The 17,492-nt window shown below is 35.8% G+C and overlaps 1 protein-coding gene across 1 annotated transcript in view; it reads left to right on the forward strand.

Annotated features, from left to right (window-relative positions):
• The window catches only part of GDA (guanine deaminase), a 111,727-nt gene that overhangs the window by 43,717 nt on the left and 50,518 nt on the right, over positions 1-17,492 (forward strand). Inside the window, exon 2 of the mRNA XM_051962130.1 lies at positions 7,420-7,508. Coding sequence (XP_051818090.1) covers positions 7,420-7,508 — 89 coding nt within the window. The remainder of the gene's footprint in view (positions 1-7,419; positions 7,509-17,492) is intronic.

A 17,492-nucleotide genomic window follows, 5' to 3' on the forward strand; every position in this document is an offset into this window, starting at 1 on the left:
ATTTTTCAATTAGAGGTTGCAATCCTACCCTGGCCTCAGGTTTAATTGAGTATTGACATCTATGAGGAAATACACTAGGATCTCGCAGCTTAATTAGGACTGGAGTAGCATGTGTCACCCTTCCAAGGATTCTCTGGTCTCACATAGAAGAATCTATTTCCTCCCAGATTTCATAGGGAATATGGGAGGGTCTTGAAAGAAATATAAAAACATCAGTTGGAGGTTTGAGAGGGGAGAATTGGGCTCCCAGCTTCACTATCAAGTCTCACCCCAATAGCAGGATGTGTCAGGAAGAGGTAATTAGAAAGGAATGTGAAAAAAAATAGGTCCCTGAACTGGCAAGGCAGAGGGAGAGTTTCCAAACAATTCTGGTGTCTCCTATCAATTCCCATCACCTTATGGGGGGAAGGGCAAGTGGGAACCGAATGGTAGCCCCTGTATCAAAAAGAAAGGAAATGGGCTTATCTGCAACATCTAAAGTGACCCTGGGTACTGCAGTGGTGATGGAGTAAGATGGGGCCTGGCCAAACCCCTGGGCCCGTCACTCCTATCCTGAGAAGACTGGTGGATGAGACTTGAGGCAGTGGCTCTACACTTCTCCTGGCAGTCCCTCCTCCAGTGTCCTTCCTGTTTGCATTCAGGGCAAGGGCCTGGGGGTCTTTTCCAAGGTTAATTTCTTGCAAAGTCACTCTGCCCTTTCCACTTAAAGCATGAACCCCTGTGTTCTTTGGAAATAGCAGCAGCCAAAAGTTGAGCCTGCTCTTTGTTTCTCACCCTGGCCCTGCAATCTTCCTCCTTGGCTATAAGTCAGTCGTTATGGTTAAACACTCCAAAAGACACTTCCAATAATTGACTCATGGGAGTCTGGGGTCCCAATGCTAATTTCTGCAATTTTCATCTTATGTCTGGGGTAGATTGGTTGATGAAATGCATGCTAAGGACAGTGGTCCTCTCTGGAGAAATGAGGTCCAGATTAATGTATTTCCTCAAAGCCTCAACAAGGTGGCCTTGGAAAAGGGCAGGATTTTCCTCAGCTACATGCGTGATCTCCCTAATTTTGTCATAATTAACCTGCTTCTTAATTCCCTTCTTCATGCCTTCAATGAGGCAGATAAGGAGGTGGTCCTTTCTCTCTCTATCTCTATTCCCCTCCTGGTAATTACACCAGGGTCTGAGAGTGGGACTACTATTGCCCCTAGTTGATATCTAGTAAGGGAGGAGGCAGCCATGTCATCCCCAAACTTCTGGGCCAGATCCCAGATTCTCTTTTTTCCTCTATGGTACAGTAAGAGGAGATAATGATATTAATATCTCTCTAGGAGGACCATATTGGAGGGTAAGGGTTTTAAACTCTTCAATATACTTGGTGGGGTGCTTAGAGTACCTGCACAGTTTCTCCTTTATTTGGGAAAGATCCAGCATTGAAAGGGGCATCTGCACTCTTAAGTGTTCCTCTCTGAGGGTTGGCAGCTTCTCTTAAGAGGCAAAGTTTAGAAGAAATAGCCAAATCAGGATGTGGGGCAGGAGCTTTGGCAGAATCAGGCTCCTGAAAGGAAGGAAGAGAAGTTCTGCTTCCAGTAAGAGAAGGATTGAGGCTTGGGGGCAGGGCAGCCTCAGAAAGAGGCAAGAGGGAATGGGTCGAGGAGAAAAGAGTGCCACTTATTGTGTATGAAGAGCTAAGAAGTGGGATGATCCCAGAATCCGCCTCTGGAGGAGAAGAGAGTCAGATAGTATGGGATCCAAGGTCCTGCCTTTGATAAAGGAGCAGAGAGAATTTGCAAGTGTCCTGCTGAGGGCTGCAAGACACTTCTTGTGCCCCTAAAGAGTGGAAAAAAGGGAGTCGTTTAAAGGATTGGTTTCTATCTCCAGTTCCCCTGCATTAAATTTGACCAGCAGCATTCTGCAATTTAATCTTAATTCAGGGTCTTGAGGCAGACCCATGAAAGCCTGAATATAAGGAACTTCAGTTCATTTACCTTGACTCCTGCAAAATAAGTCCAGTTCTTTAATAGTGCTATAACATAATAGTGCTATAAACATGGCCATTCATTGGCCATGTTTCCTGGTTTTCTAACTTATATTGAGGCCAGAGAGTGTTGCAAAAATAAACGAGCTTTTTTGTTTTGAGGTCTTTCAAGCTGAATTTGTCTCTATTTTTTAAGAGACAGTCTAAGGAAAAATCCTTAGGAATAGAGGAAGGAAGCAGTCCCATTTTGCCACAAGCCCCAAGCTTTCCCAATTCTGTAGCTCTCCATTCTCTGTAGGTGTCCCTAGAGAGAGAAAGATATGACAAAAACTCTCCCCAAGAAAGGGTTTTTTCCTTGTCAAGTCACAGGAGTTTTCTGGCCGAGTGTCTTGGGACAAAAAACTCTGCTTGGGCGTAGAGCCCCAGACAACTCAACAAAGTCCCAGGAGTATGAGCTGCCCTTGCTATAGAAATAGTCAGAAGAAGAGGGCTTACCTCAGCCAGAGAATCCTGTAAATGGGCCACTAGACGATGAGATGTGGTAATGAATGAGATACCTTCTGCTTGGAGAAAAGTTTGGAAACAAAAGAATTCATTAACCCCGAGAGGCTATGGCAAAAGAGGAGGCTTTATTGTTTAAAAAACACCAGGAGACATTCTCTTAGTGGGCATATCTTTCTTAATGAAGAAGGATCTGCAAAGAATCATTTTTCTAGAAGACCTATTTTATGTGTAAGTCTAGGGGAAGTTTGATAATTGTCAACTGAATGTGAAATCTTTCCTGGGATTGTGACTCCTGACAAGATCAATAGAAGTTTGATTTGCTCTTGAATAGTACAGCTTATTGCATTCTGAGAGGATATGAAACCATTTGGAGCTATAGATCAAAGGGAACTTGGTTTCTGTGATTTTACATAATTTTAGAGTTCACTCAGGTCACATCAGTTTGTTCTCCCCATCTTTCTACAAATTCAAATGCCAGTCACCCCATAAAAGGTGCCTTTTACAGAAAGCTTTCCCTGACTACTTTAACCTACAATAATATCTCTATTCTGAACTGTATTAAGTACTTAATTGTTGAGTGGTGCTTATTATCCACTACTTTTTATTGTTCAGTAATATGAGAGTATGTGTTACTTCCCTAACAACACTGTAAATTCCTTTAGGTGAGGACCCTATTTTATAGTTTGTATTCTTCAAATTATAAAGCTAACACAAGGTCTTATATAATAGATTTAGAACTGGGCTAGATCTCAGAGGTTACTGAGGCCCAGTGAGAATATATGATTTATCCTAGGTCACAGAGGTAGTACCAATTAGATCTGGGTTTTAAACCCAGGATCTTTGGCTTCTAACTCAGGCTTCCTTCCACTACACAATGTTGCTTCAATGTATTTATTTTTATTTTTTATTAAAGCTTTTTATTTTTAAAATATATGCATGGATAATTTTTCAACCTTGACCTTTCCAAAGCCTTGTCTTTCAAATTTCCCCCCCCCCTTCCCTCTCTTAGATGACAAGTAATCCATATATGTTAAATACACTAAAATATAGGTTAACTCCAATATATGTGTATATATTCATACAATTATTGTACTGCATGAGAAAAATCAGATCAAAAAGGAAAAAATGAGAAAAAAACCCCAAAATGCAAGCAAATAACAAAAAGAATGAAAATTCTATGTTGTGATCCACACTCAATTCCCACAGTCATCCTCTCTCTTGGTGTAGATGGCTCTCTTCATCACAAGATCATTGGAACTTGTAATATTTTCTTCTCTAAAATATAAAGTTATCTGGGAGCAGGTTTCTCAGAGGGCTTCTGAAGGCAGTCTTAGTTTCAGAAAGTTCAGAGTAATAATCACCTCAAATTCAGCTAGGAGTTAAAGTCCAGATCCTTTATTGTCTCCATTCAAGTCTTGACCTTCCTTGGGCCTGGTGAGCTTTCTTAGAGGCCTATCTCTCTCCTTGGTTCGAGGAGCTCCTGCCGCTAATGCTTTGCCCCTGCTAGCTTCAGCCTCCAGCCAGCACAAAGGTGGAAGATGAAATGAATCTGTCTCCTCCTCTGAGAGTGGGCTGTGTGTCTGGCCCTGAGAGCTTCTTGCTTATATGCTGTACACTGAGTACACACCAATCATTATATTGCTGGGAAACCATTATGTGTTGTACGATTAAATCAATTCTAAACTAGATTTAAACATTGTCTCCTCAATTCCACTTAGTACCTTTTGTCAAGTTCTGGCCCATAACATCTCCTTGTAGGATCAGATCAATCACATGGAACTATGCTAATTAGATAATTATTGTCTCTATCAATTCCACTGTCTTATTACCTTATAAGAATCTTAACAGGAACTGGCCTGAATCATCTCATTGTTAAAAAGGGCCATGTCCATCAGAATTGGTCTTCTATAATCTTCTTGTTGCTGTGTACAGTGATCTCCTGGTTCTGCTCATTTCACTTGGAATCAGTTAATATAAGTTTCTCCAGGCCTCTCTGAAATCATATTTCTGATTGTTTTTTATATAACAATAATATTCTATAACATTCATATTCCATAACTTATTCAGCCCTTCTCCAACTGATGGGCATCCACTCAGTTTCCAGTTTCTTGCCACTACAACAAGGGCTACCATACTGCTGAATCATTGATAGCCCTTTGGGCATAGTTCCAAATTGCTCTCCAGAATGGTTGGATCAGTTCACAGCAAAGTATTAGTTTTCCCACATCCTCTCCAACATTTGTCATTATCTTTTCCTGTCATCTTAGCCAATCTGAGGGGGTTCGTAGTGGTACCAGAGTTGTCTTAATTTGCATTTCTCTGGTCAATAGTGATTTAAAGCACCTTTTCATATGATTAGAAATGGTTTCAATTTCTTCATCTGAAAATTTTCTGTTCATATCCTTTGACCACTTATCAATTGGAGAATGTCTTGAATTCTTATAAATTTGAGTCAGTTTTCTTGAAATGAGGTCTTTATCAGAACCTTTGAATGTAAAAGTTTTTTTTTCCCAGTTTACTGCTTCCCTTCTAATCTTGTATGCATTGGTTTTGTTTACACAAAAACTTCTTAACTTAATACCAGAATTATCAGTTTTGTTTTCAATAATGTACTCCAGTTCTTCTTTGGTCACAAATTCCTTCCTTGTTCCCAGATCTGAGAGGTAAACTATCCTTTGTTCTTCTAATTTGCTTACAATATCACTCTTTATGGCTAAATCATGAACCCATTTCAACCTTATGTTATATACTATGTTAGGTATGGTTCATTTTCCAATTTTACCAGCAGTTTTTGTCAAATAGTGAGTTCTCATCCCAAAAGCTGGGTCTTTGAGTTTGTCAAACACTAGATTACTATAGTCATTGACTACTTTGTCTTGTGAACCTAATCTATTCCACTGATCAACTAGTCTATTTCTTAGCCAGAACCAAATGGTTTTGATGACTGCTGCTTTATAATAGAGTTTTAGGTCTGGTACAACTAGGCCACCTTCATTTGCATTTTTCATTAATTCCCTTGAAATTAATCATACGGAACTATGTTAATTAGATAATTATTGTCTCTATCAATTCCACTGTCTTATTACCTTATAAGAATCTTAACAGGAACTGGCCTGAATCATCTCATTGTTAAAAAGGACCATGTCCATCAGAATTGGTCTTATATAATCTTCTTGTTGCTGTGTACAGTGATCTCCTGGTTCTGCTCATTTCACTTGGAATCAGTTAATATAAGTCTCTCCAGGCCTCTCTGAAATCATATTTCTGATTGTTTTTTATATAACAATAATATTCCATAACATTCATATTCCATAACTTATTCAGCCATTCTCCAACTGATGGGCCAGATGAACTTCCAGATGAACTTTGTTATTATTTTTTCTAGATCTGTAAAATAACTTCTTGGGAGTTTGTTTGATATGGCACTGAATAAGTAGATTAATATAGATAGTATTGTCATTTTTTATTATATTAGCTCGCCTTCTCATGAGCACTTAATATTTTTCCAGTTGATTAGATCTGACTTTATTTGTGTGGAAAGTGTTTTGTAGTTGTGTTCATATAGTTCCAACTTAGCCTTGGCAGGTAGATTCCCAAATATTTTATATTATGTACTATTATTTTAAATGAAATTTCTTTGTATCTCTTGTTGCTGGATTTTGTTGGTGATATATAAAAATGCTGATGATTTCTCTAGGGCTCTCTAAGTGTACCATCATATCATCTGCAAAAAGTGATAATTTTGTTTTCTTATTACCTACTCTAATTTCTTCAATTTCTTTTTTTTCTTTTACTGAGAAAACTAGCATTTCTATTGAATAATAATGGTGATAGTGGGCAATGTTGTTTCATCCCTGATCTTATTGGAAACTTTAATAAATATTTGTTAAATGTTTAATTGGTTTTTCCTAACGAATACTTAAACTATGATTTTCAAGTGTTTTTAATAGCTAATAATCTTGGTAGGAAAACAGAGATAAAACTTACAGAAATAACTAGTAATAACTATCACCTTAGTGCAGGCCTTCATCTTGTTTAGTTGTGTCCAACTCTGTAATCCCATTTGGCAAAGATACTGTAGTTGTTTGCCATTTCCTTCTCCAACTCATTTTACAGATGAGGAAATTGAAATAATCTTGTCCAGAGTCACTTGTCTGAGGTCAGATTTGAATATTAGAAAGTTGAATTTTCATGACTCTTGCTCTGGGACTCTCTCTACTGTATCATCTAAATATATATGTATCTATTAACTTTATATTTATGCTGCATATTTATACTTAATGTCTCCAATAGAAAGAAAATACATTGTGAGTAGAGATTATTTCATTGTTTTGTTTGTTTTTTGAATCCCTAGTTACTCACACAGTGCCTGGCATACAAAAGTCTCTGAATAAATACTTAACCAATTTATTGACTCCTTCTAGAACTTCCATTTAAGGCACACATACAGGCCAGCTGTGTGTCATTTTTCTCCTGGCTGTTGGCTGTACTTGGGATTCCTTGTAGGATTTCCTTTCCTATGCCAGGTTGGGATATCTCTGGCTCTGCCTATACTTTACCCCTGCCACTTTTCATCTTCCTTTTATGATATCTTTACTTCTAGGATGTAAACTATTATAGGACAGGGACTATTTTTCTTTGTACTTGTATTTGTATTCCTGGAACTTAGTATAGTGCCTAATATAAACTTGTTGGCAGACAGGAATACCATTTTATTAATTAAAAAAAATCTAACTAGACAATTAAATTATTAGTCATTTAGTTCCACTTACTAAATTCACATTTTAAAAGACATACATTAATCTTTATATATATGTGTATGTATCTGTGTGAGTATGTGTGTGTGTGTGAGTGAGTGAAAGAGAGAGAGAGAGAGAGAGAGAGAGAGAGAGAGAGAGAGAGAGAGAGATTTTTCATTAACTTCCTGACTCTTTTTTCTTTCCTTAAAGATAGTGTTTTTGGAACATGCTTCCCAGCAAGAAAAATTGGCCACGGAATGGGGCTTCACACCAATCGAAGTGAGAGAACTCAGTATCCAGTAAGTTCTTTTACTGAAAACAATTAAACCTGATGAACACAAATTTTCAGGTATTGAGTTTATTTGTACTTTCTGTAGGTTCCAATTTCCTCTTTCCCTCCTCTTTTCCTCCCATTGGCCTTATTAAAGGCTACTATTTGCCTATGCCAGAGCTCCTGGGGTCTAGATTCTCTGGCCTCACTTCTCATACTCTACCAGGAATGTGGGAAGATTGGGAAGAAGAATATAGTCCAATGGTGAGATGGAAGGAAATGAGATTCTTTCATCTAAGAAGTTTATAAGGAATGGAAAAGTTGCTGAGAGACTTTGAGAGGAATGGTATTTTTCTGGATTTGTGTCCTCTTTCTTCAGACCCTTTTCTGAATTGTCAAAAACAGAGGCACAAGAGAGCTTTTGGTTATGGATAATTTAGATTATTAGTGATTTGTTGTATATGGGGCATCTCAAAAGTCTTGGTACAGTTTTTAATAAAGTGCATCAAGACCTTTGGGATATGTTCTCTTTCCTTCCAGAATATTCCAGTGACTTTAAAAGAGAGTGCTTTCCTTTCAGAAATGCCTACATACCCAGAGGAAGCTTAAAGACTGCAAAAATCTCTTTAGTTTAAAATCAGCATAAAGAATGGATTATAAACCATTTTTTAAATTTGATGTCATTAATTGGAGTTTGATTATAGTAAATTCTCTCTTGGGACACAGGGCCCTTATGAGAAAAGAGAGTAGAAGAGAGTATGGAATTGAATGATAAACATATTTGACAATTAGTGGTTTACAGCATGAAATATTGAGACCTTTTCATGAATAACCGTGAACATTTTTTTAACTGATCAGAAGGTTTTAATAGGGGTTGTGATTTTGTTTTATTGTTTTCAGAAGTGGTTTTTATGGTTGCCCACAATCTCCTTGAATGAACAAACTGATCTATTTTTAGGTAAATAGAAGGAAAAAAATACTTATTTTATCTTGTACCTAAAGAAGTATGTTTTTGAAGGTAGTGTGAATTATGCTCATCATTTTTCTTCCAGGAATTCTTTTAAAAGAGTTAATAGCTATGTGGAATGAGTATGATAATTACTAAGGCCATGACTTGCCAAAGTCTGGGGGGAAAAAGATAATTCACATAAAATTCAGATTGACTCTGCCATCTCTTAATACAACTAAGCTAGGACTTGAAAAAAAATTTAGCAGTGGGTTTAAAGGGGACCAGAGAGAATAGCAAACATTGATCTAGTTTGGAAAGCAATATATATACATACATATGTATAAGCATACATGTATATATATATATGTATATTCATATATTCATATTCATATAACATATTCATATATGTATGTATAAAATAATTATCTCATTTGATTCTCACAATAATTTTTGGAGGTAGGGGCTATTTTATACTCACTTTACAAATGAGAAAACTAAGGCACAGAGAAATTAAGTGATTTACCAAAGGTCACATTAAGTAATAAACAACCAAGGCTTAATTTGAATTTATGTCTTCCTGACTCTAAGCCCTGTATGCTATATCTACTATACTTTAATCAATTTATTTCCTAGCTAGGTTGATGAAATTATAGAAATTAAGGGGCAGGTAATAAAATGAAATAAGTGTTGAAGCCTTAAAAAGGAGAGCAAAGAAGAGTCTCTATTGCCCTATGATGAGATATGAAAAAGTTCTTCACTCAAGCCATAGTACTAGAGGGAAGCTAACCATTGGTCCTGGGAGCCCTGCTCCTGGTAGTCCTTTAAAAAGCAAGACAACCCTCTGTAGGGCTTGTCAGTAGAAAAAGGAGCGCTGAGGAGTAGTTTTGTGAGTTGAGAAGAAAGCCATCCCTGGTCATGAGGGGTTGAACTCTGAAGAGAAACAGGGACAAAGAGCCCAGCTAAGCATGATCACAATAAAGGAAAGGATGTTGGGGTCCCAGAATGCCTTTAGGTATGAGTGGTTTTTTTTTTATGTGCCCACCTTCCTACTAGAGTACTTTAAGTGTGTATCACTTAGAGTGTAGGGAAATATATCTTCCCACTGACACTGAATATGTGTGGAAGAGTAAAGCATAACAATATTGACATTCTCACTAAAGAATGACAGTGACAGTGACTGGACCGGTGATTTCGTTGATATTACTAATATAACTGCTTTCCAAGGATCTTCCAGCTTTCAGAGTCTACTCTCTCTAATTCATCCTGAACAATCTTTGCAGAATAAATCTGGATGAAGAAATTTCTTATACTAATGCAAGTTAGCTTTCTCTGAAATTTATAGCCTCAGAGAGTCTGACCTCCTATCAGGCACCAAAAGACATAGAGTGGTTAATATTAAATGGAAGGATGAGTCACAGGTTCTCTTTAGAGAAGTAAATAATGAATTATTGGAGGTAGATTTTTTGTGTTTCCAAAGGGAAAAAGAAACATCATTTCATGGAATACTTAGTCATCTTGCATGTGTTTATGGGAATAAACAAAAAGATCAATATGAAGACAGTTACAACTTACGTTATCTTCTAAATATAGCTTGAGTAATTATGTAATAAGTATAGAAAAGGAAGAAGTAGAGAAAAGATAAAAGGACTTAGACCTTCCAAATTAACTCAACATATATTTTGATAATGGGTTACCTCAATTCAAATATGATCATAGTATTGATAGATAAGAGATATTGAAAAAATATGATTAAAAATTAAAAAACGTGAGGGTGGAGCCAATATAGTGGAGAGGACACACACATCTTCTTAAACTCTTCTTTTCCTTCATTGTAAATTTTAACGAAATTCAGCCTCAGAATTAGAGCTTGACTGTCAGAACCCATAAATATTGGGAGTACAATATATTACCAACTGAAGATAATCTTGAAATTCGCTAGAAAAGGTCTGTTTTTTGCTACAACTGGGGACAGCTAGGCCAGGTGCAGCATCAAGCAAGTTGGCAGTGAGACTATGGGAAACAGCTCACACTGAGCAGACCCGAGCAGGGCAGGGTGTGGTCTCTGCTAATGGAAAATCTGCGGGGAAAACTTAACCACAGTGTGATCTACTTTGCCCTGTCAGCAAGCCAATAGATCAGCAGAGAAACTATAAACACCAGGGATAAAGATTATAACCCCCAAATGCTAGACTCTCTTGGGACTTAGTCACACCCACCCAGCACCCAGAGTGACTCAGCATGATCCAAGCATAGCCCTAGTAATTGGTCCTCGCATAGCCCTAGTAGCCTTTCTGCTGCTGCTGATTTCAGCACAACTGCTAATCCCCATGCAGCCAGTGGGTGCTGTCCCACTGCCTCTTCATTGCCACTTCTGTAGAGGCGGTTGGAAATACCCCCTGCCTCCAATAAGCAGACTGTAGATTTTGTTTTTGTTTTTGTTTTTTTCAAAAAGAGTAAAAAAGCAAAACGGGCTCTAACTATTGATAGCTTCTATATGAAGAGCAGACTTCAAACTCTGAAGAGACTAAAAATAGTTTGTTTTTAAATCCCAAAGTGGAGATGATCTAGTCCCCATCACATAAGGCTCTCATAGAAGAAATTAAAAAGGACCTTAAAAGAGAGCTAGAAGAAAAATGGGGAAGGAAAAGGAAAGCTTTGCAAGAGGATCAGGATAAGTCATGTTACTCATTAAAAGATAGAGTGTATAAAGAAAGCAACTCCCTGAAAAACAGAATTTGTGAATTGGAAAAGGTAAACAATTCCAAGGAAAATAGAATCTGTGAATTGGAAAAAGAAAATAATTCTTAAAAAAAAATTGGCGAAATGGAAAAAAATTCCATACAACAAAACAACTCATTTAAAAACTCAATTGAACAAATACAAAAAGAAATTTAAAAAGTAAATGAAGAAAATAATTCATTAAAAATCCGATTTGAACAAATGGAAATGAATGACTCAAGGAGACCCAAGAATTAGTCAAGCAAAACCAAAAAATGAAAAAATAGAAAAAATGTTAAACACCTACTGTTAAACAGACCTGGAAAAATAGATAATCTAAGGATTATTGGGCTCACTGAAAATTATGATTGAAAAAAGAGCCTAGACACTATTTTTCAGGAAATCATCAAAGAGAACTGCCCAGATATTATAGAAATAGAAGACAAAATAGACATTGAAAGAATTCATTGATCACTTACTGAAAGAGATCTCAAAATTAAAACTCCAAGAAATATTGTGGCTAAATTCCAGAACTATCAGAGCAAGGAAAAAATACTATAAGCAGTCAGAAAAAAACAATTCAAATACCAAGGATCACTCAGATTCTGGCAGCATCCACATTAAAAGATCGAAAGGCCTGGAATCTTGATATTCCAAAAGGCAAAAGAACTTGGTATGCAGCCAAGAATAACTTATCCAGCCAAACTGATCATTTTCTTCCAGGGAAGATGATGAACATTCAGTGAAATAGGTGGATTCCATTTATTTCTGACCAGAAAACCAGAGTTAAACAAAAAGTTTGACCTCCAGATATAGGACTCAAGAGAAGCATAAAAAGGGAAGAAGAACTCTTGAGAACTGTATTTCTGTTATAGGTATACATAAAGAGTACATGTATAATTTGGTTTTACTGTTATAACATAAAAAAGGAACTAGAGGTAGAAAAAAAATTGTACCAGAAAAAGGGAAGAGTGGAGGTAAAAAGAGGGAAACGTCATTTCACTAAGAGGCAAAGGAAACCTATTATATCTGAGGTAATAAAGGGAGGGGGATGAACATAGTGTGAATCTTACTCTCATCAGATTGGCTCAAAGAGAAAATATTAGACATATTTGGTTTAAATAGAAACCGATCCCACTTCATTGAAAAGTGGGAGGGGAAATGTAATGTTCTCTGGTTTGGTTTTTTTGGGGTCTCTGGAGCAGCCTTCCTTTCAGTTCAGTAATCACCACACGAGTAGCCAGGAGTTAAAGTCCAAATCCTTTATTATCTCTTTCAAAGTCTTGTCTTTCCTGGGGCCCAGTTAGCTTTCTTAGAAGCCTTCTCTCTCCTTGGTTCTGAGAGCTTGAGCTCCCACCTGTCTTCTCTGCTCTCTGACTCTCTTTGAATGAATCCTGGCTGAGGTTCCTGGCTTATATATTCTACACTGAGTATAAACTAATCATTATATCACTAGGAAACCATTATTTGTTGTAAGATTAAGTCAACCATACTGAACCATGCTAAGATAATCATTGTCTCTATCAATTTCACTGACTTAGCACCTTGTAAGAACCTTTGTTTCAAGTTCAGAGTTCTGGCCCATAAAAACGAAAAGGGAAAGGTTAGGGTAAATAGAAGGGAATACAGAAATAGAAAGGAAAAAGTTCAAGAAAAGGGAGGTACATCAAAGGGGAGGGAGGGATTCTAAAGAGGAAGGTTACAAAGGGGAGGGAGCAAGTGGTGCTCATAAGTCTAATACTGGGGAGGGGGATAAGGGGGAAAGGAAAGAGAAAAGCATAATTTGGGGATAATAAGATGACAGGCAATACAGAATTAGTAGTTTTAACCGTAAATGTGAATGGGGTAAATTCCCCCATAAAGCGGAGGCTGATAGCAGACTGGATTAAAAGCCAGAATCCTGCAATATGTTGTTTACAGAAAATACATTTAAAGCAGGGTGATACATACAGAAAAAGATAAACAGCTGGAGCAGAATCTTCTATGCTTCAGGTGAATTAAAAATCAGGGATAGCTATCCTGATCTCAGATCAAGCAAAAGCAAAAATTGATCTAATTAAAAGAGATAAGGAAGGGCACTATATCTTGCTAAAGGGTAGCATAGAGAATGAAGCAATATCAATATTAAACATATATGCACCAAATGTTGTATCATCTAAATTCCTAAAGAAGTTAAAAGAGCTACAATAAGAAATAGCAAAACTATAATAGTGGGAGATCTCAACCTTGCACTCTCAGAATTAGATAAATCAGACCACAAAATAAATAAGAAAGAAGTTAAAGAGGTAACTAGAACACTAGAAAAGTTAGGTATGATAGATCTTTAGAGAAAACTGAATAGAGACAGAAAGGAGTACACTTTCTTCTCAGCAGTTCATGGAACCTATATAAAAATTGACCATACATTAGGACTTCAAATTCAAATGCAGAAAGGCAGAAATAGTAAATGCATCCTTTTCAGATCATGATGCAATGAAAATTACATTCAATAAAAAGCCAGGGGAATATAGACCAAAAAGTAACTGGGAACTAAAATAATCTCATCCTAAAGAATGATTGGGTGAAACAGCAAATCATAGACGCAATTAATAATTTCACCCAAGAGAATGACAATAATGAGCTGTCATAACAGAGATTCTACTAAAAAACTCTTATTAGAAATAATCCACAATGTTAGCAAAATTGCAAGATGCAAAATAAATCCACATAAATCCTCAACATTTTTATACATCACCAACAAAATCCAACAGCAAGAGATACAAAGAGAAATTCCATTTAAAATAACTGTTGATAATATAAAATATTTGGGAATCTATCTGCCAAGGGAAAGTCAGAAACTACATGAGCAAAACTATAAAACACTTTCCACACAAATAAAGTCAATTCTAAACAATTGGAAAAATATTAAGTGCTCCTGGATAGATCGAGCGAATATAATAAAGATGGCAATACTACCTAAACTAATCTATTTATTTAGTGCTATACCAATCAGACTCCCAAGAAACTATTTTAATGACCTAGAGAAAATATCAATAAAATTTATCTGGAAGAACAAAAGGTCAAGAATTTCAAGGGAACTAATGAAAAAAAAATCAAATGAAGCTGTACCTGATCTAAAACTATACTATAAAGCAGCGGTCACCAAAACCATTTGGTGCTGGCTAAGAAATAGACTAGTTGATTAGTGGAATAGGTTAGGTTCACAGGACAAAGTAGTCAATGACTATAGCAATCTGATGTTTGACAAACCCAAAGATCTCAACTTTTGGGATAAGAAATTACTATTTGACAAAAACTGCTGGGAAAATTGGAAATTAGTATGGCAGAAACTAGGCATGGACCCCCCCACTTAACATCGTACATCAAGATAAGATCAAAATGCGTTCATGATTTAGGCATAAAGAATGAGAATATAAATAAATTAGAAGAACATGGGATCGTTTACCTCTCAGACCTGTGGAGGAAGAAGGAATTTGTGACCAAAGAAGAACTAAAAGTCATTATTGATCACAAAATAAAAATTTCAATTATATTAAATTAAAAAGCTTTTGTACAAATAAAACTAATGCAAACAACATTGGAAGGGAAGCAATAAACTGGGAAACCATTTTTACAGTTAAAGGTTCTGATGAAGGCCTCATCTTCAAAATATATAGAGAATTGACTCTTAAAAGACATCAAGCCATTCTCCAATTGATAAATTGTCAAAAGATATGAACAGACAATTTTCAGATGATGAAATTGAAACTATTTCTATTCATATGAAAAGGTGTTCCAAATCACTATTGATCAGAGAAATGCAAATTAAGACAACTCTGAGATACCACTACACACCTATCAGATTGTCTAAGATGACAGGAAAAATTAATGATGAATGTTAAAAGGGATATGGGAAAACTGGGATACTGATGTATTGTTGGTGGAATTGTTAAAAGATCCAACCATTCTGGAGAGCAATTTGGAACTATACTGAATAAGTTATCAAACTGTGCATACCCTTTGATCCAGCAATGTTACTACTAGACTTATATCCCAAAGAGATATTAAAGAAGGAAAAGGGACCTGTATGTGCCAAAATGTTTGTGGCAGTCCTTTTAGTAATGGATAGAAACTGGAAATTGAAGGGATGCCTGCCAATTGCAGAATGGCTGAATAAATTGTGGTATATGAATGTTTTGGCATATTATTTTTCTATAAGAAATGACCAGCAGGATGAATACAGAGAGGTTTGGAGAGACATATAAACTGATGCTAAGTGAAATGAGCAGAACCAGGAAATCATTATACACTTCAGCAACAATACTACATGATGATTAATTCTAATGGATGTGGCTCTCTTCAACAATGAGAGGATCCAAATCAGTTCCAATTGATCTGTAATGAACAGAACCAGATACACCCAGAGAAAGAACACTGGGAAATGATTATGGACCACAACATAACATTTCCACTCTTTCTGTTATTATTTGCTTGCATTTTGGCTTTTTCTTCTCAGCTTATTTTTACCTTCTTTCTAAATCTGATCTTTTATGTGCAAGAAGATACTTGTATAAATATGTATACATATATTGTATTTAACATATACTTTAACATATTTAACCTGTATGGGACTACCTGCCATCTAGGGGAGAGGGTGGAAGGAAGGAGGGGAAAAGTTGAAACACAAGCTTTTGCAAGGGTCAATGTTGAAAAATTGCCCATGCATATGTTTTGTATGTAAAAAGGTATAATAACAATTTTTAATGGAATAAATTTTAAAAAAACTAAAAAATATGAGGCCAAAGACTTGTAGACTCCAAAGAAGCTACAAACATATATAATGAATATTTTGTTAAAAAGAAAGGCAGGACCATGGAACAGCCATATAAGTTTGCCAAAATGAAACTAATTAAATCTTAATGGACAGGAAATAACTGGTCAAAGATAATTTATTTGAAATGTTTCTAACTCATACCATAAACATATTAGAGTTGAGATCAAAATCAAAAGCTGCAAATTTTAAAAAAGAATAAACATGAGATGTGGCATACAATCAAAAGAGTTCAACCCTGGCCTATTTAAGCGAGCTGTTGTTAAAAAAATGGAAAATGGCTAAAGGAACAGACATACATGTGGACTATTACCATTTTCTACAGAAATTTAACTGAAGTAAGGACAGTGGGCAAACAAAAATATCAAAAAAACCCTAAACATCATCTCAGCCAACAAACACTTCATTTCATTGCCAAAATGATAGATATTGCAGCCAAATGTAATGTCAACTTATAATCTAAATTTATTTGTAAAATTTTACAGAGATGGTGAAAAATCATGAAAGTCTCACACAAAACAGCAAGAAAGAATAAAGGAGAAAATGAGTTTATAGAAAGCTTGATAAAAATCCAATAAAACTAGATCTTCATGAGAGATCATTTAAGAATGAAACTCTGAGGAGGCCATAAAATTGAAAAGATCTGTCACTATTTCTTTAACAAAGCCTTTTATTCTTCAATGACATTGTAGAGCTACTATAACACATTTGGACCTTGTCATGATCACCTGATGTGCTGTCTGGAGAAGTAGAACTTACAATAAACAATGCTAACATAGAAAACAGTCTATGTATATAGAACTCTTTAAGAAGCAACAAAATTGTATATTCATTGTATATTCAAGTATATTGACCATTTATCAATTGGAGAATAGCTTGATTTCTTATTCTTTTATTGGAAGAGAGCATTTTGTCTTACTGAATCAAGTATTTTAAGAGTCAAACAATAAGCATACTGGGATCATGAACATCTGTTACTTATGTGACTATATGTATATGTGCTCTTTTGCAGACAGAATACAATTTGAGAAAGTCTCCCTTTTTTCTTATATTTTCATCAAGGATGAATGATCTAAATTTGTATGTAAATTCTCTCCACAATTTTAATAAAGATCAGAAAGTAAGACTATGAGTCAATAGTACTTGATATTCTCTCAATCCCTTTTTTAAAAAACCATTTACGATATTTTTTATCTTTTCATATCTTCCTTTCTTTCAGAGAAGTTGAGAATTGTTTCCTTAACACCCTCACCCACCCCCACTCCAATTATATTACTTCTAAAAGAGTTTCTGGGCTATGTTAATATCTCATTTTTCTTTGATATGCCAATTCAATTTTGATAATCTTCTGACTATGAATAGCAAATGAAATATAAAAGAGGGAGACATTCAATCCAAATAAAAGAGATTTCCTGTAGATTGTGAAAATTTCCTAACATTTTCATTAGCCATTTCCTAGAACATTGCAGAGCCTCCTAAATTAAATACATAATTACTCAAAAAAGTATATTTAAACTGTCTTCTAGTTTTTTCCA

This window comes from Antechinus flavipes, chromosome 1, assembly GCF_016432865.1.
Source record: "Antechinus flavipes isolate AdamAnt ecotype Samford, QLD, Australia chromosome 1, AdamAnt_v2, whole genome shotgun sequence".
Lineage (NCBI taxonomy): Eukaryota > Metazoa > Chordata > Mammalia > Dasyuromorphia > Dasyuridae > Antechinus > Antechinus flavipes.